The following is a 26,029-nucleotide window of genomic DNA, read 5'->3' on the forward strand; positions in this document are numbered from 1 at the left end:
TTAATTGTGTTCAGGGTTTCTCAAATTTAGGATTTAATGGACTAGAAAATCATCAAATAAATTAATAAATGGACAGTTCTGATCATTTTATATTTAGGCAAATAAGGAAATGATAAAATACTAACTTTTCATTAAAGACTCTACATGTTACTTCAAAAGGTAGAAAGCACATAATCTCAGAAAAAAAACTGGCTGCTAATTAAAAGTTAAAATATAAAAGCCCCATTCATTGCCTATATTTTTCCTCATGTTGCCAGAGACCGTTGAAAAAATTGTTCTGGACTGGAGTTTGGGAACTTTGTGCCTTTGTACATGCTGTTTTCTCTGTCAGGAATTCTCTACTTTTTCCCACGCCGCTAGCCTTTGGCCTGTCTGACTAAATCCTCTTAGGCCTTCAATTCTCAGTTTACATGTTGACCTTAGAAAATCTTTTCCCATCTCCCTCCACCTGTTCTGTCCCACCCTACCCGCCCCTCTAGTTTTCTCTTCTCAGTGGCTGTTCTGTGCATCTTCTTCTATGCTCTGATAAACTGTGCTGGGGTTTATTTACTGCTCTTTTGCCACAAGATCTGAGATTCTAGAAGATAGAAACTGCATTTTATTCATCCCCTTTCCTAAAATTTAGCATGTAGTCTTTTGCATACATTCAGTATTAATGAATATTTAACAGATGAATTAATGAGTGAGCAAGTGAATGAATGAGTGATAACTGGGTACCCTTCATGCCATTTGTTTGTGTTTTATAGAACTTCCGCGACCTTCAGTTGTAAGCACAGAGGATCCCTTCAGACAAACAAACACTCATTCAGTTGAATTAATTTATGAGTTTTGACCTCATCAGTTCTTTTATTTTTCTTTGTCAAGGAAAACTAATTATGTTCTCCATTATCAGAGTGTCTGGGAACAGTCCGCAGCTGCTGTCTGAATTATCTTCATGGGCATTAATGCTTCTTTTGGCCCTTCTGGTCAGGTTGTGTTTTTCTTTTCGTCTGTTCACTTTTGATTTACCATGTTGATGATCACATTTTAATTTATTATTATGGCAGAAGGAATCGTTGTGTCATGCTGTAAAGTACCTACGGAGAATATTCAGCCTTTTTTTATAGCTTGATCTTTCTAAATCTACAGAGGCTTAGATGCTTCACCTTTTTGTTATTCTTATTCTTTTTTAAAAAGTAATTTCTACATCCAGCATGAGGCTTGAACTCACAAACTTGAGATCAAGTGTCACATGCTCTATTGAATGAGCCAGCCAGGCAACATTTTGTTACTGTTCTTTGTAAAGAATTTTGTCAAAACAACTTATTTTTGCCTTTTTAAAAAAATATTTATGTATTATTTTAGAAAAAGAGAGAGAGAGCAAGAGCACACAAGCAGAAGGGGCAGAGGGAGAGGGAGAGAATCTCAAGCAGATTCCACACTGAGCATCGAAACTGATGTGGGGCTCAGTCTCACGATCCTGGGATCACAACTTGAACCAAAAGCAAGAGTTCAACACTTAACCAACTGGGCCACCCAGATGCCCCACTTTTTATTTTTTTTGCCTTTTAAACATTTTTGTCAAAGCAACTTATCCAGAAAAGCTAGCCATAGCCTCTCTTAAGATTCGGTAGTGGTACATACACTCTCATTTAGGGACAATATAAGCTACTGGGTTGAGCATTTTTCCATATCAAAAGATGATCGTGACTTGCATTTTTTTCACTGACTCTTAGTCACAGGGGAACTGTTTCTTTGCCTTTCTTAGACACATGCTTCCTATAGATAGGAAATTGCTGAGATCTCTTCTCTAAGGTTGTACAGCCATGAGAAGCCCAGGTTTCCATCTGGGCTTGGATCTGTACCTTGGAAGAAATATAGCTTCTCTTACCAAAACTCTCTCTTCCTTTGCCTTCCTTAGCATTCCCTTTTGTTATGAAAATAATTCATATATAAATTCCTAATAATAATAATCAAACTTCTTATGTGCAAGGTACTTTATACACCTTATTTACAATACAATAAAATGTCACCATTTTATAAATGAGAAGCTTGAAAAACAGAAGATTAAGTGGTTTGACTGAAGCCATGCAGCAGTAAGTGGCAGAGTTAAAGCTGTATACTCTGAAATCTCTATTTTTTCCATTATACGATGCTGCCATCCTTATCATGTGACCTTGATCATAGCTGTGGTTTTTTGCTGCTGCCTAACTCCTGCAAAGAGAAATAAAATACCTGACTCATGGGACTGTTTTGAGAACTAAATGAGGTAGCAAATATATGAAAGGACCTGAGATAGTGTCTTGTGCATAGTAAGAACTTTTCTTAATTTCTTGATTTTCCTCTGTGTTGTCCTTCTCCACTGATTGAACTCTATATTCTCCAACCCCCAATTAGGTGTCTCATGATGGTCCATGCTACTCTATTCTTTTGTGTATTCCTCTAGGAGATAATGATCTCTTGGGTTGAGTATAAGGCTGTGGCTGTGATTTAGTCTCTCCTTCTTATTAGAATAAAAAATGATGGGAATCGAGGTTTGAGCCTTGGGATATTCTCACATTTAGGTGAGGAGAAGAAGTGCTGTTTTTGTCAGGAAAGAGAGAAAAAGAAATAGGAGGTGGTTGAGTAGACTGATACACTGCCATAGATATCTAGGGAGGAGAGGCTTCTTAGTAGAAAGGACTTGGTCAACAATCTGAAATGCCAGAGTGGTCAGGATGAATAAGAAGTAAGGAAAGGCGATTTGATTTGATTTGGTCATTTGGATATACTTGAAGACCTTGGAGAAGGCAATTTCAGGACAGATGATGTGCAAATGAAAAGGCTGATGAAGAAATAGAGGCAGTAGTGCTTTAATGTGTTTGATTTGTAAGAGTTCTCAGAGAGAATTTAACATATCTTAAAGAGGTAGCATATTAGAGGGGATTTTCCTTAACTTAGGACAAATATAAATATTTTTATGGACAGAAGTTAAGGATTTAGTTAAAAGAAGACTTTAGGACTCCCTCTCCTCTTCTGAGTCACTACTTTTAATAATTCACTTAAACTCCATCTCCGCTTCTAGGAGACTCAACTTAAGACAATTGATGCAAAAAGACCTTTCTCTTCATTATGATTTTTCAATTTTCCAAAATGGCAATGTAGGAACTTGCCATCTCTCATGGACACACCAAATCTACAGCTATGTATGGATCATTTCTTACTGAAAAAGATCTGAAAACAGATGAATTGTTTCTCCATAATAAAGGATAAAAAGACCGCATCAAGACAGTTCTTGACACCCCCTAAAAATGGGGATATATCAAGAATGTTGGCTGGTTTAGACAATCACAAAAGTTTGGGAGACAACCAAAGCTAAGGCAAGGTTGAGATAGTTCATCAGCTACCCAAGTCCACTTCAAGACTGAGAGAGGTGACTATTTCACTTAATACATAGAAACAAACACAGAGAGTCAAGCAAAACAAAAATATGTTCCCAGTGAAAGAACAAGATCAAAACTTCAGAAAAAGATGTTAATGATATGGAGATAAGTAATCTACCTGATAAAGAATTCAAAGTAATGGTCAAAAGGATGGTCACTGACCTCAGGAGAATGGATCAACACAGTGAAAAATTTAACAAATATAGAAAATATAAGAAAGTACCAAACAGAAGACATAGAGCTTAAGAATAAAGTAACAAAACTGAAAAATACACCTGAGGGGTTCAACAGCAAACTGGACAAGTAGAAGAATGGGTCAGTGATCTAGAAGACAAAGCAATGGAACTCATCCAGACAGAACAGCAAAAAAGAAAAAGAATTTTAAAAATGAAGCTGACTTAAGGGACCTCAGGAATATCAAGTGAATTATACATTATAGGGATCCCTGAAGGAGAAGAAAGAGAAAAAGGAGCAGAAAACTTATTTGAAGAAATAATGGATGAAAACTTCTCTAACCTAGGAAAGGAAATAGACATCTAGATCCAGGAGTACTAGAGAATGCCACAGAAGATGAACCCAAAGAAATCCACACCAAGACACATTATAATTAAAATGTCAAAAGTTAAAGATAAAAAGAGAATCTTAAAAGCAGCAAGAGAAAAATAAATTGTTACTTATAAGGGAACTCTATAAGGCTATCAGCATATTATTCAGCAGAAATTTCACAGGCTAGAAGAAGGTGGCATAGCATAGTCAAAGTGCTGAAATGAAGAAACATTCTAACCAAAAATACTCTACCCAGCAAAATTAACATTCAGAATCGAAGGAGAGGTAGAGTTTTTCTGACAGGCAAAAGCTAAAGGAATTCATAACTACTAAACCAGCCTTAGAAGAAATGTTGACACACCTAAGCTAACATCATACTCAATGGTGAAAAGCCAAAAGATTTTCTCTAAGATTAAAAACAAGACTAGGGTGCCCATGTTTGCCCCTTTTATTCAACATAGTTTTGAGAGTCCTAGCCACAGCCATTAGGCAAGAAAAGAAAAAGGCAACAAAAAAGAAAAAGAATAAGGCATCCGATTTGGAAAGGAAGTAAAACTGTCACTATATATAGACAACGCTAAAGATTTCACCATAAAACCATTAGAATTCATAAATTAATTTGGGAAAAAAAATAAATTAATTTGGGAAAGTCTCAGGATAAAAACTTAATATACAGATATCTATTATATTTGTATATACAAATTATGAACTATCAGAGAAATCAAGAAAAAAACCATTTACAACCACTTAAAAAAATAATAAAATGCCTAAGCATAAAATTTAACCAGGAGGTGAAAAATCTGTATATTGAAAACTCTAAGACATTGATGAAAGAAATTGAAGAAGGCACAAATCAATGAAAAGATATTTCATGTTCATGGACTGGAAGAATTACTTTATTAAAATGTCCATACTATTTAAAGCAAGCTACAGGGATCCCTGGGTGGCACAACGGTTTAGAGCCTGCCTTTGGCCCAGGGTGCGATCCTGGAGATCCGGGATCGAATCCCACGTCGGGCTCCCGGTGCATGGAGCCTGCTTCTCCCTCTGCCTGTGTCTCTGCCTCTCTCTCTCTCACTGTGTGCCTATCATAAATAAATAAAAATTTTAAAAAAAAGCAAGCTACAGACTCAGTGCAATCTCTATCAAAGTTCCAATGGCATTGTTTTTTCACAGAAATTAGACAAATAATTCTGATATTTACATGGGACCACTAAAGACCTCAAATAGCCAAAAAAAAAAAAAAAAAAAAAAAAAACATTCTTGAGAAAGAAGAACAAAGCCAAAGATATCACGCTCCCTAATTTCAAACTATATTAGAAAGCTCTAATAATCAAAACAGTATGGCATGCTTGGGTGGTTAGTTGGTTAAGTGTCTGCCTTTGGCTTAGGTCATGATCCCAGAGTCCTGGAATCGAGCCCTGCGACAGTCTCCCTGCTCTGCAGGCTCTACAGGGAGCCTGCTTCTCCCTCTCCCTCTACTGCTCATCCTGCTTGCTCTCTCTTGCTCTCTTTGTTAAATAAATAAATAAAATATTAAAAACAGCATGTATTGGCATAAATACAGGCACATAAATCAATGGAACAGAATAGAGAATTCAGAAATAAACCACACATTTTTGTTCAACTAAGTTTAAGACAAAGGAGCCAAGAATATAGAATGAGGAAAGGACAGTCTCTCCAATAAATGGTGCTGGGAAAACTGGATGGCTACATGCAAAAGAATGAAACTGGGCTACTGTCTTGAAGCATACACTAAAATTAACTTAAAAAATGGATTAAAATTTTGGGTGTAAGACTATAAAATTCCTAGAAAAAAATTGTCAGTAAGCTCCTTGACCTCAGTCTTAGCAGTGCTCTTTGGGTCTGACTCCAAAGGCAAGGGAAATAAGTGCAAAAATAAGCAAATGGGACTACATCAAACAAAAAAGCTCCTGCACAGTGAAGAAAACCGTCATCAAAATGAAGATATTTGCAAATCACATATCTAACAAGTGTGAATATCCAAAATATATGACAAATGCATACAACTGAGTAAACAAAACAAAACAAAATAACCTGATTTTTAAAAGAGGTAGAGGACTTGAATAAACATTTTTCCAAAGAATATATACCAATGGGCAATGGGCATATGAAAATATGCTTAGTGGGATGCCTGGGTGGCTCAGCGATTGAGCATCTGCCTTGGCTCAAATCATGATCCTGGAGTTCTGGGATTGAGTTGCACATTGGGCTCCCACAGGGAGCCTGCTTCTCCCTCTGTCCATGTCTCTACCTCTCTCTCTCTCTGTGTCTCATAAATAAATAAACAAATCTTTAAAATAAAAAAAGAAAAGATGCTTAGTATCACTAATCATCAGGGAAATGCAAATCAAACTATAATGAGCTATGACCTTACATTTGTCAGAATGGCTATTGTCAAGAAGACAAGCAATAACAAGTGTTGGTGAGGATGTAGAGAAAAGGGAACCTTCATGCACTGTTAGTGGGAATGTAAATTGATGTAGACACTATGGAAAATGATCTGGAGGTTCCTTTAAAAATTAAAAATTGAACTATAATATGTTCTAGAAGTTTTACTACTGAATATCTATTGGAAGAAATGAAAACGCTAATTCAAAATGCACTCCTTTGTGCATTGCAGCAGTATTCACAATAACCAAGATATGGAAATAACTTAAGTGTCCATTGGTGAATGAGTGGATAAAGAAGATGTGGTATATATTTACAATGGAATACAACTCAACCATAAAACATGAAATTTTGCCATTTGTGACAACCTGGTGGACCTTGAGGGTATATGCTAAGTGAAATAAGTCAGACACAGAAAAGTTGCACAATACTGCACAATATCACTTATATGTAGAAATAAAGAAACCAAACCAAACCTAGACTTGTAGATGCAGAGAAAAAATTGGTGGTTGCCAGTGTGTAGGGTAGTTTGAGGTAGGATTGCAAAATAGGTGAAAGGGATCAAGAAGTACAAATTTATAGATAAAAAATAAATAAGCCATGGGGATATAATGTAGAGCATAGGGAATATAGTCAATAATATTGTATTAATTCTGTATGGTGACAGATGGTAACTAGGCTTACTATGTTGATCATTTCACAACATATATAAATCTCGAATTACTATGTTTTACAACTGAAACTAATAAAATATTGTATGTCAATTATACCTTTGTGAAAGAGAAGAAAAAGGAGACTTGAAGATGCTGGAGAGCAGAGATAATTAGCTGGTTAATCTATATAAATTTTGAAGAAATCCTGAGAATATAATGTCACAATCAGAGAGAAAAATCAAATTAATCATATTTTTCTCTATGTGGTTGTATTATTTTTTAACTTCTGATTTCTTCTTTACCCCTTTTTAACATATTCCAGATTTTCTTTACTGGTCATATTACTTTTTATTTTTAGTAACTCTTAAAAATCAGATTTAAAACGATAAGGTAATACAAGTTCACAGCACTAAAAAGGTACAGAAACGAATAAGATGAAGAGTAAAAAAAAAAAGAAAGAAAAGAAAAGTAAAACTCCCCACATATCTTAAAACCCCATTTCCATTTCTTTAAAGCAACCACCATCAAAATTATTCTGATATCATGCATATGTTTTAAAATCAGAAAACATTATTGAAAAATCACAGTTAAAGAAGTTAAACTTGAAAGGATAATACTGCCTGGCTTCTGCTTTCCTGACCCCTCTTGAAAGACTAATAAAATTATAAGAGAGGGATATAAATAGGAATAAACTTGTAAAAATGAAGAGAATGGAAGAGGAGACAATAGCAGAGAAAAGACATCAACAAAATTTTAGGAGATGAAAAGCAGATGGCTCAGTGATATCTGACCAGGAGAGTACAGAAATCTAAAACTTGAGTGCTTGCAGCTGGAGAAGCCAGCAAGAAGGAAGCCAGTTCATGTTGCAGAATTCTCAAAAGATTCAGCAATTAGAGGTGACTGCTGATGACACTAAAAATAGAAAGATTGGTTGGAAGTGCTCCAGATCTCCCCTTACCCAAAAACACAAGAAATTGCCCTTGCACATCTGCTAGAAGACTAGGAATGAAACAGACTCTAAGATGTGGGATATCAGATGAATACAGGGGAATTAAGAGGAAGAGAAAGGTTGTGTTATGCAGAGGCCTCAGCCTCACCTTCTCACTTAGCTCCCAGAATTATCAACTAGGCTTATATCTTATCAAGAAGTTGGGAAGTTCCTCTCTGGGGAGACTAACTAGTGTGAGAGAAGATGCTGTGGATACTGACATTTGGGGAAATCCCCATGAAATGTCTGGATCCCTGGTGGATCACGCTGATGAGGCCTAGGAGTTGGTAGTCACTACCCAAGGATAAAAACTTTCATATAGTTGTTTAGTACCTCATTCTTAAATGTAAACAAGCAGCTATGGATCTGTAAATATTTCTAGAAAGCCTCTAACATGAAAGAGAACAAATAGAAAAAAACATACACCAAAAAGACAATGCAGGAAGCAAAAGAACACATAAAAAATGTTCTAGCTGTGACTCTCATACACACACACACAAAAATACATTGCATTCACAAACACTAGAAAGCTATGAAATAAAACTTTTTGAAGATAGAGAAGAACTTTTTCATATTAAAAATATGGTAGTGAGAATTAGAAAGTCAATAGATGGATTTGTAAGATAATGTTAAGGAAATCATTTCCATAAAAATAGAAAAGAAAAATAAAGAAGTAGAAAATAGAAAAAAAAGATGAGAAATCTGGAATATAGGAATTCCAGGAAGATAAATATATATAAAAAGAAGAGGGTAGAAGTTATTAAAGAAATAATAGAAAGCTGGTTCCAGATCAGAAGGACCTATTTCCTGGTTGGAAGGGACCACCAAGTGTCCAGCAAATGAATGCAAAAAGACCTATTAAAGCATATTATGGTGAAATTTCAAAATCCCTTGTTTAAGATCTTAAGAACTTCCAAGATGAAAAATGATTACAATAAAATGATTAGATGTGAGTGATGCTAGATTTCTCAGGTAAAACGCTGGAAACTAGGTAGCAATGGATAATAACCTTCAAGTCTGAAAAAATTTGTTTCTGAACTAGGATTTTGTATCCAGCCAAACTAAGAAGTGTTTTCAATATTCAAGGGCTCACAAAATGTATTTTGTTTTCACCCTTTCTCAAGAAGTAACTAAAGTATATGTTATACCACAATAATGAAGTAACAACAAAGGGAAAAAATGGATAGAGGAGACTGGGTAATTCAAGGCAGCAGAGATGTGAAAACAATTCCCAAAATGACAGGTATTTATCGAAGTTAGAGAGGAAACAGCCCAAATTAGAGTGGGACAGACGCTCCAGAAGAGATGTTTCCCAGGAAAAAAAATGAGTGGATTGATTTCCTGATGTATTTGACCACATTGAGAAAATGTTATGAAGAATTAGAAGGGGAGTTATTGAAAGGTACATAATACATGAAGCAAATGAAAAGAGTTAGGCAATAACTAACCCCAGGAAGAGCAAATTTTAAAAAAACCACAAGAGAGAATATAAAGTGATAGTATATACTGCCTGACTCAGCTCTTAAATTATACTTAGAGACCCTTACTAGTATAATAATATTGCTTTAACTAAATGTTTTTATGTAATTCTGTGGGGAGTATGAGGTGAAGAAAGTCTGTGTATGTCTGTTTGGAGTAGGATTAGAAAGTGATATCTTCATCTTCCATAATAGTAAGTCAATAGTACAAAAAATTGGAAAATAAAACCATCAGTATTTGAATGATAATCAAAATGTGAAAACTATTGCCTTTTTGATCTAGACAGAGATAAGGAATATGAAAGAGAACTTTTATTTTTGTTGCTGTAGGGTACTTTAAACTCTGTATATTTTGCTTTGCTAAATATAAAAAATTTTAAAGATGGTGTATCTTTTTTGAGGCAAGGGGACCCTAGAGTATATATCTTTTAATTCAGTAAAAACTTTAAAAAATTTATCCCAGGAAAACAATCGTGGGTGTATTCACAAATCTATGTTTATAATAGAGTTGTTTGTAGCATCAGTAAACTGTAAATAGATTAAGTTTCCGTTTTAAGAAAGCAAACACTGAGCTCATCTTGTTTAGTGCTGCTGTATCTTGTTTAGTATCTTGAATCTCTAGAATTGTATCTGACACATACTAGGTACTAAATAAATATTTGTTGAATATTTACTAACGGAATAGTTGAATTAATTCATAGGAAAAAATGCATCTATTAACAGTGGTTATCTCTGTCTGGAGAGATTATCTGTGATAAATTATTTTTGCCTGTTTTTCTAATTTTATTTTTGAAAATTTCTAAAGTTAATAGTTTAAAGTCATAAATTTCTAAAATTTAAAAAATGGTATACTAACATTTCAAAAGCAACCACTCATAAAGAGGAGAGAGATGGCAGTCCATGGAGGTGAGGCTTAGACAGTCTTATAACTATACAGTATTTACTTTTGAACTTTTTGATGACTCAGGCCAAAGTACCACTTAATGGGTCAAAATAACTCTCATTGTTTGTAAAGTGGAAGCATACATTTTTATATAATTAGAAAATAATCTTCCTGACACTAAATTCAAGGAAGAAGTTATGTAGATAAACAAAACCACCGAAACATAATAGACATTACCTTCAACTTCAGTTTTATAGAAAATTAAATGCTATTCTTAATGTAGCTCTTTCTTACACTGACCTTCAAAAAAAGCATAACTTTGTAACTTGGTGAAGACATTTCTATAGGATGATGAGGATGATTCAGAGACTTCTCAATTTCTGCGTAGGCTATAATTCCAAAAGTGTAAGTTGAAAATTACCGATTTTTCACCTTTTGTCCCCCAATACATTTCTACCAAATGGCATGTGGGTTTGTCCTTTTGCTTTTTGTTTTATAGCCAATTTGGTATATTTTCTCCAAATGGTTAGGTTTTGTATTCATTGAAGGATTTTGAGGCAACTAAGCCATTTCCTTCATGATCTCATGATTCCTTAGCAAGTCATCCCTCAACACTTGCCCTTGTCCTTAATGGGCACATTCAGGGTGGTCTTGAACATAGGCAAGCATCCCTGGCTTGCAGCACATTTTCATCAGCAGTAGTTGAATCATTGCCTTTAAATTTTTTCAGAATGCCCTACCATTACCCTAAACTGTCATTGGGTTAATAGACATTTGGCATCTGTGCTTTTTCTTTGGCAATAAACTCAATCATTTCTGACATCTCCAATTGTATGCGTCTTGTTAACTCCTAAGCCCTGAATATATCATAGTACATTTATCTGGTCTCTAATTTTCAGACTCTGCTTATCCTTTATCCACAAACCAAAAAAAAAAAAAAAAAATTCCAGTTCATCTATTGTTTTCTTTCTTTTTTGCCAATTGTTTCTTTATTCACTCCTTTTCAAATGACTCATTTCATCTATACTTGTAATATCCTTTATTTTCTCAATGCTTTCAGTTTTAAAAAATTATCTGTTTCCATTTCCAAGCCTACGCTTCTCCTGAATTGTTGTCGTCAACACTCTCAATACCTCTGTTCTTTTCTGTCATGATGGGGGTCAATGATAGTCACAAAACAATTCAAAGCTAAGTACCAATGTAATGAGCATACCAACAAGGTGAGAGATAATGGGTGGATGTGATGAAAATGCCTGCCTGATTGTTTTCACAGTATGTTGGTGGTAAGCTAAGTTGACACATTTGACCTGGAAAATATATCTGTCCCCATCTATGAAAGTTTATAGGGTGGATATTTGAAAATAGTTGCTTTATGTAACTTGAATAGCCGACTTACTCATCACTTGACTTGATATAGAGAAAGAATCTAGCTCTAGTAGAAAATAACACATCCTATCATCTCTCCCAAATATCTGTTCCTTTAACCACACATTTAATGGGAACTAGATGACAGTCAAAGGTTGCTGACAACCTGAAATGCTGAAAAAATGCTGTTTATTTTGTGCTGAGTAAAGAGAGATCCATGTGTTTTAGAGGAGCAGGTGGCACAGTTAATATTCTGTTAAGAAAATTGAGAATCCCTGGTTCATGTTGTTACATGAACTTCCATCCTGTTGGAAATGGGTCACAGCACAAAGCCAAATTTTTTTTCAGAAAATTTGAATTTCTTCAAATACTGGACCAGTTACTCACAGGAATAACAGAAGTGTGTACCTTAACTCATAAAAGAGGCAATTGTGGTCTGGAAATTTTTCAGGACAAATGGTGCAGTCTTGCAGGTGGTAGGAAGTAGAGCTGAGGTATGTTCAGGGAGCTTGACTCCTGAACTTCACCCTCTAGAATTTACCACTCCCTTCACTATCTTAATGTTTGTCGATTCAGTTCCCCAACTTAGAAAAATCTGTATAATTTGGAAAACCCATAATGCAGTTTCTATTGCTCTTGCTTCTTCCTTTTCATTTGCTTTGCCTTCCTATAACGTCTGCTCATCTTTCACAGAAATAGTTTCAGACTTAGCTGTTATTAGAACAAGAAAAGATGTTTCTTTTTTTTTTTTAAGATTTTATTTATTCATGAGAGACACAGAGAGAGAGACTGAGACATAGGCAGAGGGAAAAGCAGGTGCCCTCTGGGGAGCCTGATGTGAGACTTGATCCCAGGACCTTGATCCCAGGACTTGATTCCAGGACCTTGATCACGACCTGAGCCAAAGGTAGACGCTCAACCACTGAGCCACACAGGTGTCCTAGAAAAGATGTTTCTGAATAGAGTTCTTATATTTAATACACAACCTCTGGCTCCCTAGTACAGTTGAGGTGCACCGTTGACCATCGTTACATAAAGAAGTCCCTGCTGCATTCCATCCTGCTGTGTAAACCTGTACATTGGAGAAACAACCCAATTATAAATCAGTGTAATTTGTAATTTGGACAAGTTTATTATTTATTATTATATTATTTATATATAAATATTATTTATTATTATAATTAATATTAATGTTTATTATTTTTTTTTAAGATTTAAGATTTTATTTATTTATTTGAGAGAGAGAGAGAGAGAGGGAGCACGAGTATTGGGGATGGGCAGAGGGAGAAGGACAGACTCCTGACTGAGGAGGGAATCTGAGGTGGGGCTCAGTCCCAGTACCCTAAGATCATGACCTGAGCTGAAGGCAGACGCTTAATCGACTGAGCCACCCAGGTGCCCCTAGTCGAGCAAGTTTAAAACTCAGTGGAGTATGGGAGTTTATGTCTGGACTGGTGGCTCTGATCTGAAGCTTATTTTGAGAACTCCATGTTCTCTTGGACAACTGCTCAGCTACCATCCTGAGTGGACCCACCTGCCCTTTCCTATGCTCCTACCCAAACCTGCAAAAATAAATTCATTGCATTCCTCCTTTTAGATTTCAGGCCACTGAAAAATACAGTCCAAATTTGACACATATCCATTTACCTATTTTGCCATATCCTAATAGACTAAGAGATAAATAATTTTATTTTTTGTTTTTTAAAAAGATTTTATTTATTTATTCATGAGAGACACACACACACACACACACACACACAGAGACAGAGAGAGAGAGAGAGGCAGAGACACAGACAGAGGGACAAGCAGGCTCCATGCAGGGAGCCCGATGTGGGACTCGATCCAGGGACTACAGGATCACACCGTGAGCTGAAAGCAGATGCTTAACTGCTCAGCCACCCAGATGTCCCGAAATAATTTTATTTATATGATTACATATATAGGAGGACATTTTTTTGTCTTTCAAATTCCTACATTTTTCAAAAGGGGAAGAAACTCCAAAAAGAGTATGTATAATGGTTTTCTCATACTTAAGAATGACAGTAAGTGATTAGAAGGGAGTGAAAATTGGAGAGCCAGTGGGTGAAATTGCTCTGGATAAAAGAGAGATGTGATGTGGAGAGAGGACAGCTGGGGGCTGGTGAGAGGAAAGAATAGGATTGTGTCTGGGGAGAGACAGGCATCCACTGGAAGATTTAGGAAGTTTCTGTGGTATGGTGACCCTGCCCTCTCCATTACAACTTCAGCAAAATCCTAATGTCTTTGTATGATTTTGGAATTGAATTTATTCTGGAGGATCTGTGCTTGATGCCACAAGGAGGTTGGTGGTGCAGGTAAAAACCACACGTACTCAACCCTATGTGATCCTCTCCCCCTGACATGCCTGCCCCATGCTCTCTTTATTAGAGCTTCACTGGTTTCCTCCATGCTTTTTGAACATATCAGGTAGACTCCTGCCAGAAGGCCTTTGCACTTGCCGTTGGCTCTACCTGAACACCCTTTTCCCAGATATCCTACGGCTTACATGCTTACCTCTCTGGTCTTTACTCAGTTGTCCATTTACACAGTAAGGATTTACTTAGCTCCCTGTTGAAAGCTGCGTCCCCTGCCCCAAAGCCACATATTTTATCTTGTTTGTCTGGCTTCTCCATTAGAATTTAAGAGAGCAGGGGCACCTCGGTGGCTCAGTGGTTGAGCATCTGCCTTCAGCTCAGGGAGTGATCCCGGGGTCCTAGGATCAAGTCCTGCATTGGGCTCCTCACAGGGAGCCTGCTCCTCCTTCTGCCTGTGTTTTTGCCTCTCTCTCTCTCTCTGTCTCTTATGAATAAATAAGTAAAATCTTTAAGAAGAAAAAAAAGAATTTAAGAGGGCAAGATATTCCCTGTCCCCCTTCCCCAATCTGTCCCTAACACCTAGAATTACACTGGGCACAGAGAAAGTGCTCAATAAATATTTGTTGAGTGAATCAAGTAATGATTGCCATCCAAAGGAGCCCAGTTACTTCCTGTTACCAAAATAGCAAATAGGTGATTCTCAAAGGATAATAGAATCTTTCTAGTTATACGGACAAGTAAGCATGAATAGGAAGACTGAAGAAAAGGATTCATTGAAATCCTTCCTGGAAAAAGTTTACGTGTTTTAATTCAAATAATGATATTAAGTACGTTACAAAACAGATATGTATTACCCTTGAAATATTTATGTTCCAAAAGTTCCTCCTTTAAGTCTATTCTTCCTATTTTAGAGAAATGCAAATTACACATGGCAGTAATCTACCTTTCTTTGGAACACTTTTCCTTTATTATGCAGTCATTTCAAATGTAAAGAATAAAATGCTGCTAAATAAAAGATTATTTGCTGTCCTAAGTGGTACACAAGAGCTGTTTTTCTGTTTTTGTCATCCTGGCAAATTATCTAGAAAATTAATCTTTGAAGAGACTTTTTATTGTATCTGTAGAAAACAGTATTTTAACCAGTAATCTAATGAAAGTATTTCTCCTCCACACAATTTAAGACAATTTTTCAGAACCATAAGATGAATACAAATCTCTACCCTCTACTGAGTGTGTACTTTGCATCTCTTAGGTCAATGATGTAAGCTACTACAGGGGTCCATACCGTGAACAGAAATTATTGCCTTTGTCCCAGAACGGGGGCTGTCACCATTTGCTTCCTTTTCTGCCACGGGCAGGGCTCTGCTGCTTGTTCAGAGCAACTGCTACAAATTCTTGTTCTATATCCTGGACACTCATCATGGTGACTCCTGACTTTTATTTTTTTATTATTTTTAAAAGATTTTACTTATTCATGAGAGAGAGAGAGAGAGAGAGAGAGAGAGAGAGGCAGAGACACAGGTAGAGGGAGAAGCAGGCTCGATTCAGGGAACCCAATGTGGGACTCGATCTCGGGACTCCAGGATCATGCCCTGGGCAGAAGGCAGGCGCTAAACCGCTGAGCCACCTGCGGATCCCCAAGTCCTGACTTTTAAACTTGCTTCAAAACTGATAATTTAAGATAAAGATTCCTTTAAGTTAACAGGAAAAATAACTCTTATGGCTCCAGCCCTGTCTTCCATCATCTTTGTGAAATCTGCCATTTACTTACTTAGAATAAGAAATATCTCAGATTTCTCTGTAGGCCACCAGGTTTTTCACCTAAAGAAAAGCTCTCTTTTATTTGATGCTGTTAAGGCTCTTGTCTTAATAGAGTGAACATATAATTTAAAATCATCCAAATAGGGACATGTTTAGGAATGGAAGGGAGAAAAAGAAAAAGGAATGGAAGGGAGGTGACTATTAATAATTATATCTGGAAAAAAGAATTATATTTGGAGAGCAATCATAACTTAGGATTGTGTGAGGCAAGCCAAGTATTATGATTCCTAACTATGAGGCAGAGTGAAATCAATAGTTGTTGAAACCATGATATGTGCTTGTGTGTTCTCTCCACCCCTCTCCCCTCCCTCCCTCCTTCCCTCCCTCTCTCTCTCTCTATATATATATGTGTGTGTGTATAAATGTATATTTGTATATACATATCTATATTTTTATATATACATATCTATATTTATATATAAAATCTGACTTTCAAAGCCATCCTCCGATGTGGAACTTGGGCACATTTTCAAACATGAATCTGAGGCTCTGTGACACTAACTCAAAGAGTTAGCATATAATAGTCTAACAGGAATTTTAGGAATTCGATTCAGGACAGTTTACAATAAGGACCATTGATTTAGCTGTCTGGAGGAAATGCATTAGATACATTTTTGGTCCAAAGCCAGACATTACAATCAATAATTGACTGAAGTCAGATATCACTAGAATGGAAAGAACTTTTTGAAGACCAGATTAAACCTGAAACCTTATCAAATGTTTTAAAAATCAAATTTTGAAAGTTTGTCTGTATGATGAAGGAAACAGATTTTATCAGCACCATCAAGTGGTGGGCTGTTCCTGTGGTCCCTGTGCTGTGGTCCCCAAGGGAAACTTACTTCAATCAGACTAACGTTTAGTGCACAGTGTATGGAACTTGGGATTCACCACTCAGCAAATCTCAGAAATCTTGGACCTGTTATTACTGAGAAATGTTTACCAGTCTACAGCAATTATTTTGACAAGCTTTTGGTTTTTTGGTCTCCATAGACTAAAACCATAAGGAATTGACTTCAGTTTGAATTTTGGTTAGTGAGAACCAAATGTGCATTGAGATTCTCTTGTTTCCCTAACATTCTCTTCTTTTCTTCTTACTTGTTATTTATACATCCAATCAATATTTATTAAGGACCTGTTTAGTGTTATTAGCCATCATTTCAGGAGATGGGGTACAACAGTGACTCGAAGACAAAGTCTCTCTCCTCATGGAGTTTACATTCTGGGACTTGGGGAGACAAATAATAGACAAAACTTTAAACATACAGCATATAAATAGTGTCAAAGTGCTGTAGAGAAGAGGAAAGCAGGTCAGAGGGACATGAAGAATTCTAATATGACTGGGTCATGATGATTTCCCATGATGTTGGTTTTTGGAGTTTTTCTTTCTCATAGAATTTTTTGGGGGACAAATTTGACATTTAATTCCTCATGATAAGATACAAAGAGTTTCCAGCTAGGACTTTTTTTCTTGAATAATTCATTGTCTAAATGGGATTAAGTAACTGAAAATTACACATATTTCTTAAAAGTTAGCTTGTTTAATATTTTGAATGCTAGGGCAGCCCTGGTGGTGCAGCGGTTTAGCGCCGCCTGCAGCCCATGGTGTGATCTTGGAGACCTGGGATCAAGTCCCACTTCGGGGTCCCTGCATGGAGCCTGCTTCTCCCTCTGCCTGTGTCTCTGCCTCTCTCTCTCTCACTCTGTATCTCTCATGAGTAAATAAAATAAAATCTTAAAAAAAATATTTTGAATGCTAGCATATCAACTAATTCTATAAAGATTTGGATTATTATGTAATCTCAACCCTGCTATTCTGCTTTACATTATTATTATTTAAGATTTCATCAATATTTGTTGGCAGGAAAAAAGGCATAGTATTTTTCCTAAAGCTATCTTCCAAACACACTCTTCTCTTCACATATCCTTTCACTGACAATTTGTTCTCCTATGTAGTCAATAATTCTTCATAATTCAAAAGTACATAAAATTAATACATTTCATGATAAACTTATTATCAGCATTTTCTTCTTACAAAGATACATTTAACTCATCTGGCTAATAGAATTTCAATATATAAGGCAGCTAAAGAGATTTTCACTCTGGTTACTTCTCTAAACTGCTCATCAGAATTTTATTTTGTTTTTGTTTTTTTTTACTTGAGAAGAGTTGACATACAATGTTACATTATATTAGTTTCAGGCGTACAAGATAGGGATTCAACAACTCTACATGTTATGCTGTGGCTATCACAAGTGTAGCTATCTTCTGTCACCATACAATGCCATTTATATTCCCTGTGCTGTACATCAGAATTTTGAGTTGCATATTTAGTTACAAACCATAAACTCCAGCAACACTCCTTGTGTGTGTTGCTTGCATTAATACCCTGTTTAGATATGATGGTGATGTAAATTTTTACATGAGCACTTGTCACACACATATTCAGAAATGCAGAAATGGCGTTGGATTAATGTTTGGCTACTTGACTTTTCAGCCTTCTAGTAGCTGAGTATAAAGCTGAGATAGAACAGCAGATTTTGGCCAAACATGAAACAGCAGTAGAACCTTCTTTCACCCCTACTTTCTCAAGTTTAGCCATTCCTTGGATGGGGCCCAATACAGGACAGTCATTGGAGTGACAGCCTCCCAATTCTCTTCATCTCTGGTGACCAAAGTGTGGAACATGGCATCTGAGAGAGTCTTAGAGCAAGGTTCATTTTGATACAGGGCATTATTACCTGAGTGGGTGGGTTTTCACCCTGATTTACCTGCTTAGTTTCCCCAGAACCTTAGTCTTCTTTGTTGATAGACACTAATCAGTGAAGGTGGTTCTCTTAGCTTAGTTGATATGCATGGCTTTCATTAGAAGGGGATGAGAACCTGAGTGAGTTTTTGGCAAGTGGCTCCCAGGCTTCATATTTACCTTCATGATGCAACTATAGCATCATTTGATATGAGTTCCGCTAAAGCTGGAATTGGAATAATAAAAAGCATTTACATTTTGGCTCCACTACTCAATTTGCACTACTCTGAAACTGAATAATATGCAAATTTAAACTTGAACATAGAAATAGATTTACTTTTGCTTTTATGACCCTGTGATTTTATTGTCTACTGCAAAACAGAAGCAAATAATACATAGTCTCAGTGCAAAGCATGAGAAAGGGATTGGGGACCCAGTTGATTAAAAATGCTAAGAGCTGGTGTGCATCTTCTCTCTGGGATCACTGGCAGGTTGGATGGAGGCAAAATTCAATATTCAACTGTCAACTGTTTCTTAGATTACAGACTTAATATTTGTGTTGTGTACTCTGATGAAGGAATGCCTCTTGCTGTCTCATACCTCTGGAGGAGCAGCTTCCCTGCCTCAGATAACTTGCTTCCTTTTTCTTCCTCCCAGGGTGCAATTATCAGAGCAGGAAATCCTTCCTGGAACCTGGAGGGTGACCCTTGGAGGGTCCTCTTTCTGAGCAACCACAGCTGTCTGTGCACATCTGTAGCAGTGCTGGTCACATCCTCCTGCCTTCAGGAGTAGTGACTTGCTTGTTGGTTGCCCACCTCTTGAGCATATTTTCTGAAGACAGGTCTGGGTTTTAATTTAATTTTTAAAACATATTATATTTATTTATTCATGAGAGACACATCGAGAGAGAGAGAGAGAGAGAGAGAGAGGCAGAGACATAGGCAGAGGGAGAAGCAGGCTCCATGCAGGGAGTCTGATGCAGAACTTGATCCTTTACCCTGGGATCACCCTGAGCCAAAGGCAGATGCTCAACGGCTGAGCCACCCAGGTGTCCCTTAATTTAATTTGTACCCCAAGTACTTAACACAGTGTTAGGTGAGAACTCTGTAAAAATCATGACGACTACTTCTGCTATGGCTACTGTTACTACTGCTGGCAGTGCTATTCCTACCACTGTTGTTGCTGTGGCTGCTCCTGCAGCCAGTGTTGCTGGTGAGCTAGTGGCACTCTCTTAGGCCTGGGAAGTGCACATACCTCACACTGTGATCCCTTTTTGGCCACCTTCCAGAGAGGGGCATGGCAAGGGATGATGGGGAGGCATTGTGGATGGAGGGAAAGATTTGAGAGTTCATGATAGGAAAACCATTCCCATATTGCAAACGGTGATATGATTCTTACAAATTTGCTATAGCTCTTGGATTTTTAAAAATATTTGTACACATGTGACACTTTCATTTTCTGTTGAATATTCCTGGGCACCTGGATGGATCAGTTGGTTGGGCATCTGCTTTTGGCTCGGGTCATGATTTCAGGGTCCTGGGATCTAGCCCCATATCGGTCTTCCTGCTCGTCGGGGAGTCTGTTTCTCCTTCTCCCTCTGACCCTCTTCCCCACTTGTGCTTTCTCTGTCTGTCTCTTTCTGAGATAAATAAATAAAATCTTAAAACAAAATAGTTTTCCCACTAAAGATATGATTGCTCCGACCATGGTGATGCTGTAGGAGATATGAATTTGAGTCCATGTAAGACACATTTCATTAATAATTAAGCAAATATTTATTAACCTAATGAACTTGAACAAGTCTCTTGGCCTGAGTTTCAGTTTCATTAGAAGTTTATGATAATGTAACTCTGTCTTAGTTTTTTTGAGGATGAAAAGAGAAAACCAATGTGAAAGGGATAAGGTGTCAGACTCTAGACAAAATGAGGTGTTATTATTATATGGCTGTGGCCAAATTTTCCTCTGAATTTCCAGTAGTACTTTGTACTGAATGGCAAGTTTAGCTTGGTTTGGAGGTGAGAGCTATGGTCTAGTTGGAAGTACTAGACATGAGATTAAAAAAAATTCAAAAACTGAAAACTGGGAGCAAAGCCATGCCCTGCCACTTCACTAGTTATGTGACCCATGATAAGTTCCTGAAAAAAGAATCTTAAAGCTATTTAGCTCCAAGGTCATTCACTGTGAGGATGAAGTGGAAAAATATCTATAAAGGCACCAGGTACATTGCAAGTGCTTGGCTGTTGTTTACAAAGCATTCCTTCCAGGCAGAGAAAGGTAAAGGTGAGTCAGAAGGGTTCTGAATGGGCAACATACACTGGTAAAAGTGTAACTCGGACTGTTGTGAGCTGAGTAAGTCTTGTAATGACCATAATTCCATTTCCTCTGATATGAACAATAATAGTTTCCTTAATTATCTCTTAGGGTTATTGTAAAAATTAAAGTGGTAAAATATCACTAGATCTGTAATAGGGGCTCAGAAATTTAATTTAGAGTCATGCCTATGATAATTCTCCTTATTTTCAAAGATAAGTCTTGAGCCATGTCTAATTATATGTTGACGGGATATGGTGTCCATCGTTACTCTTTTGACAAAATGTAGGCAAGTCACCATGCAACTTGATTGTCTCCATTTCAGGCCGTCTTTTGGGTGATGAAACATTGATAAGAATTAATGAAGACAGAGGAGGAGAGGAAAGAGGCACAGCTGGTGAGAAATGGAATGATGATGTCAGAGCAAGAAGTGACAAATTCTAGTAACTTACTGTTATTTTTTTAAGTGAGCTCCATGCAGGGCTTTTGAACTCATGACCTTGGGATCAAGACCTGAGCTGAGATCACGAGTCAGATGCTAATCAACTGAACCATCCGGGTGCCCCACAAATTCTAGCAACTTTGATAAGATGAAGGCTTTCTTCCTGCCCCCCGCCCCCGTCCTTTCTGTGGAAACTCTTATAAAGAGGAAGCCAACCAAAGAGCACTGGAAATAGCAACATGTGGTGTGGAGAGTGCCAGAGGCCCCCCAGGCCTCCTCAGCCTGGGACATTGACTCAGCGTGTTCATTTCTACAGTGAAGTTAGGGCTGTGTAATAATGACATGTATTGAAATTGTACTGTGTGTGCCCCCTGGACATTTTCGGTGAATTCTCAAAAACAATCTCTGAGGCTGGTTGTGGACCTGGGATGTTCCCCAGTTCTGGAGTTAGTAGGTGGCAGAGCCAGGATTTGAACCCAAGTACTCCACCTTACCTTCCTCTTTCAGCTCTAAGCTTCTGTACCGTGGTAGCCAAAGATGTCTGAGCAAGCCGGTCTGTGTGGAGGCACCACTCAGAAGTGGTTTATGTTAGCAGTTTGTTTTATTGGTCCTTCTAAAGGTAGAGCTGGGGAATAAGATCTTTTCCTCATGACAGGGCAGGGAGTAAACAGAGTTGGTTTCTGACAGGTTTTTAAATAGAGAAGAATGTAAATATTGGCTTGTAGAATAGTAACAGGGCTTCTTCCATTGGAGGGGCAAGCAGCCTGCAAACTGGCCCGGAAGAGTGAGGCAATAAGGAGACCCTGGTGTTCCTGATGCTAAAGGAGTGGGGATCCTTTCTCAAGGGTCAAGTTGCTGAACTGTGCCCAGCCAGTACTGCTGAGAGGTCAGACCAAACGAGAGCCAAAAAGGCCCATGGGATTTACCAGTTAGAAGGCAGATGGCTTTGCCAGTGTTTGAAATCACATCACTCATCCCATTCTGTTTCTATTAAAAGGATTTTCCCCAGGCGTTGTTCTTTAATTTGTCCCCAATTTTGGGGAGTGTGCCTTCTTTTGGGCGACTCTGTGCATCCCCTACTTCATACAGCTCATGTAAAGTGCCTTGTCACTGAACCTAGCCCCCTGACTGTTAAATCGCCAAAAGATACAGTTCTGCTGCAGCTGCATAGCTCAGCTGTCTCTGAAAGACCCTCCAGATCTTTTCTGGACCTGGATATTGAAGTCCATCAACAAATCTGCAGTTATAATCATCATTTTTGCCATCAGACATATTTTCGCTGCATCTGAGAGCTAATGTATTTTTTCTTAAACTTTTTTTTTATTATGAAATATTCCAGTCATGCATTTTGATGGCTGGAAGAGTGAATTAATAGTAGTCTAATCACCCTGGAGACACAGATGCTTTTGTGAGCTGGCACTGAGGTAAGGCTGCACATCTCGGTGGGAATGACAAGTGAATGAGTCTGCCGCTCACTTAACCTGCTGTTCTTTTCTCTCTCTATTTTCTCTCCTAGGAAACAGATGGAAGACTGCTGTGACCCCGCCCATCTCTTTGCTATGACTAAATTGAATTCCCCCATGGGGAAGAGCATGTGGTATGATGGGGAGTTTTTATACTCATTCACCATTGACAATTCAACTTATTCTCTCTTCCCCCAGGTTAGTATAGTTTGTTGTTCCCTTTCAATATAGTTTCTTATATGTCTTAATACCATAGGGAAAAGATAATTGAGTTGGCCTAACTAATCAGATCTCTTTTTTTTTTTCATCTCCTTTCTTCTTTTCTTCATTATAAATGTTTTTTTGTGGTAGCTTTCACCATTTTTGGTGAAGAAATCACATAACATTTCCATGCAAGGGCAGAATTAGGCTGTTACAGAGTAATGGTTTTCCTAGCCCTTCTGATTTGAGTCATAAAAGACTAAAGGAAGCAAGCAGAGAAGGAAGCAAGGCCAGGAATTGTGGAATTCTAGTGTTTCAAGGTTGGCTGTGGAATGATCTTGCCTATTTGCAACACTGGAATGTTTTCTTAGAACTGGTCTTGCTCTCGAGGACTGGGGACCATATGGTCCAAAGTTTGCTTCTTAGAGCTGTTGGATCTTAACCCTGTGGTTAGACACTGTTCTGAAGTGGAGGAGTAGAGGATATGGAGAGAAAGAATTCCACCACTTTTGAAGTGGTCTAAATCAAGCCTTATTTACTTAAGGTTTTTCTTCTTGGTTTCCTGAGCATTGAAATCAAATGTTTAACTAAAATATATGCAGCAAAAAGGAAAAATAGAGAAATTGTTATTTCTAAGGAGCCCTAGTTGGAGAGGGGTTGGTTCTTAGGTGAAATTACCTTAGGGAGAAGTTGAGGAATGAGGCTTGGCCTCTCCAAGTCTTCCAGACACTCTTGGCTTGGCCAGATGATTATGCAGAAAGAGAATTCACAGTTAGAGTTGGAAAATAGAGCTGAACCTTTCATGTACCTATATTAATAGCAATGAGTCTTCAAAGGAGAGATCCTATAAAGCAGAGGCACAGGCTTTACCAGATCCAAAGACACCCTCTAATAGCCCATCTCTGCTAGTTCACCTGTAGATGTTTTAGTTGAACTTAATGGCCTTAGTGTGTAATGATAAGTTAAAATTTTTTTTTTAATTTTTAAAGTAGGAAAATAGAAGGTTGAATTCATGGCCATCATCCATGTGTTTTCCTATCTTCTTCATTTGCTCTTGAGAGACTTCTCAGTGTCAGCAGGAATGACTAGAGTAATAAAATGTGAGATTGAATTTCTTCCTATTTCTTACGAACTAAATGCCTTGCTAAGTCACCTAAGTCTTCTGAGACTCAGCTTTTTCATCCGTACAGTGGAGAGAATAGTACGTGTCCTCCCACCTCACAGAGTTGTGGTCAGGATCAATGTAGATAATGCATGCCCATGTACTCTGAAACCACAAAGCATCATGTAAATGTCCTGGTTCATATATTGCATCTCTGGGTTGAGGAATGAAGGATATAATTGCATTAGTCAGGGTTTAAGGTAGAGAGCAGAAATCTTTCTAGGTATTTTTAGCAGAAAAATATTTCTCATGGGAAATTAGGTACTTAAAAAAGCATTAGAAGAATGGAGAAGTGAGAGTCGAGAGGTGGCTCCTGGAATTACTCAGTTCAAGAATTTACTGCCATACTGTGGTAAAGAGATTAGACAGCCCCAGCTGCGATTGCCATTAACATGGTCACCATTGTCTGCAACAGAAACAGGGCCAGGAAGATGGGTTCTAATTCATCTTCTCCTTCCACATTTCCCTCAAGCGCATCCAATGGGTAAGGTTAATTTGCATCTGGAACATTAGTTGCAGAGAAGTTCAAGAGAGGCAATTTTTAAAACAATCAAGCTTTAGCAGGAAGCTAGAAAAAAGATGGAATAGAGGGTGAACAAGCCAATCCACAGTATCCTTTATGTACAAAACCTGCCATCAAGTTGCTATGAAGTGAAGAAGAGATAAGGAAGCAATCTTCTTTAAAGCTCATCAAATAGAAAAACTTTAAAAGAAATTCAAAATAGTCTTTTTATACACGAGGGCTTTCAGTCATCCCAACTGACTTCTAACTTTGTGCTAGCAAATAGATTTGAAGAAAAGAGATGATTAAGGAAGTGCAAACTAGCCTCCCATCTTATCTGTCTGTTGCAGCAGTAAGATAGCAGGAAACATTTCCTTTTTAAAGTGTGTGCACATGAATTCTGTGCTGCTTTGTGCTGGTTGCAAGACCAAGGAACCATCGTTGAATAATAAGGCAAATGCCTTTTCTTAGGAAGCAGAAGTCATTACATCATTGTGTGTGTGCACAGTCATGACAAAGGGCTAAGTCAATTCAACAAATAGATTTTTTTTAAAGTGATGCGTGTATTTTTCTACTGAGATTCTGAAATGACTAATTTATAGAAATCCTGGAAAATCAGTTTGCAACATTAAAAAAGATGGTATATATCACCTTGCCTTCTTCACTCCATTATTATGCCTTAGTGAAATATTCCTACTTTGGTATCAGGAAGCTAAGTTACCAGTTAATTGATCTGCTTCATTCATATTCCTGTGGGAAGAAAGTTGTGTGTGTTAGGCAGAAATGCAGCTGAGCAGGCTAGGCTCAATGTTGTTGGTTGAATGAAGCATCCCTTCTTTCCCTGAATTTCAGCAAAGTGATGCCAAATCACTTACTTTCTAACTCAGATGTGTAATTCCACATCACTTTTTAAATTATATACTTTAATATAATTTAACTTTTACTACACTTTTCCCCTAAATGCTCAATATATTAGCTATCATCATTATTGTTACTCCATTGCCTTCCTTTATCCACTGTTTTTTTTTTCTTGCTTCTGTGGTTGTTGCCGAGATGCAATACAAGATCTTCTGTGTATTGCGCAGTTACCAGGTCCTGAGTCAAGGCTAGAGGGTCCAAGGTGGATGCTAATAGAGAGCCAGTGTGCTTTGAGATGCCACATCAAATCTCCTTAATTACAATTCTTCCTTCCTTCCTTCCTTTCAATTAGTTGTTTCTTATTTGGAACTCCCTAACTTCCTATAGTGTTATTATCAATTTTTTTCAATTCTACTTCATATACAGTTATCTATATAACTACATATCTACATATTACAGTTTTCTGAA

The 26,029-nt window shown here is 37.5% G+C and overlaps 1 protein-coding gene across 1 annotated transcript in view; it reads left to right on the plus strand.

Annotated features, from left to right (window-relative positions):
- ST8SIA1 (ST8 alpha-N-acetyl-neuraminide alpha-2,8-sialyltransferase 1) overlaps nucleotides 1-26,029 on the plus strand; it is a 151,389-nt gene that overhangs the window by 30,384 nt on the left and 94,976 nt on the right. The window contains exon 2 of the mRNA XM_025995113.2: nucleotides 22,892-23,036. Coding sequence (XP_025850898.1) covers nucleotides 22,892-23,036 — 145 coding nt within the window. The remainder of the gene's footprint in view (nucleotides 1-22,891; nucleotides 23,037-26,029) is intronic.

Source organism: Vulpes vulpes, chromosome 8 (genome assembly GCF_048418805.1).
Source record: "Vulpes vulpes isolate BD-2025 chromosome 8, VulVul3, whole genome shotgun sequence".
Taxonomy (NCBI): Eukaryota; Metazoa; Chordata; class Mammalia; order Carnivora; family Canidae; genus Vulpes; species Vulpes vulpes.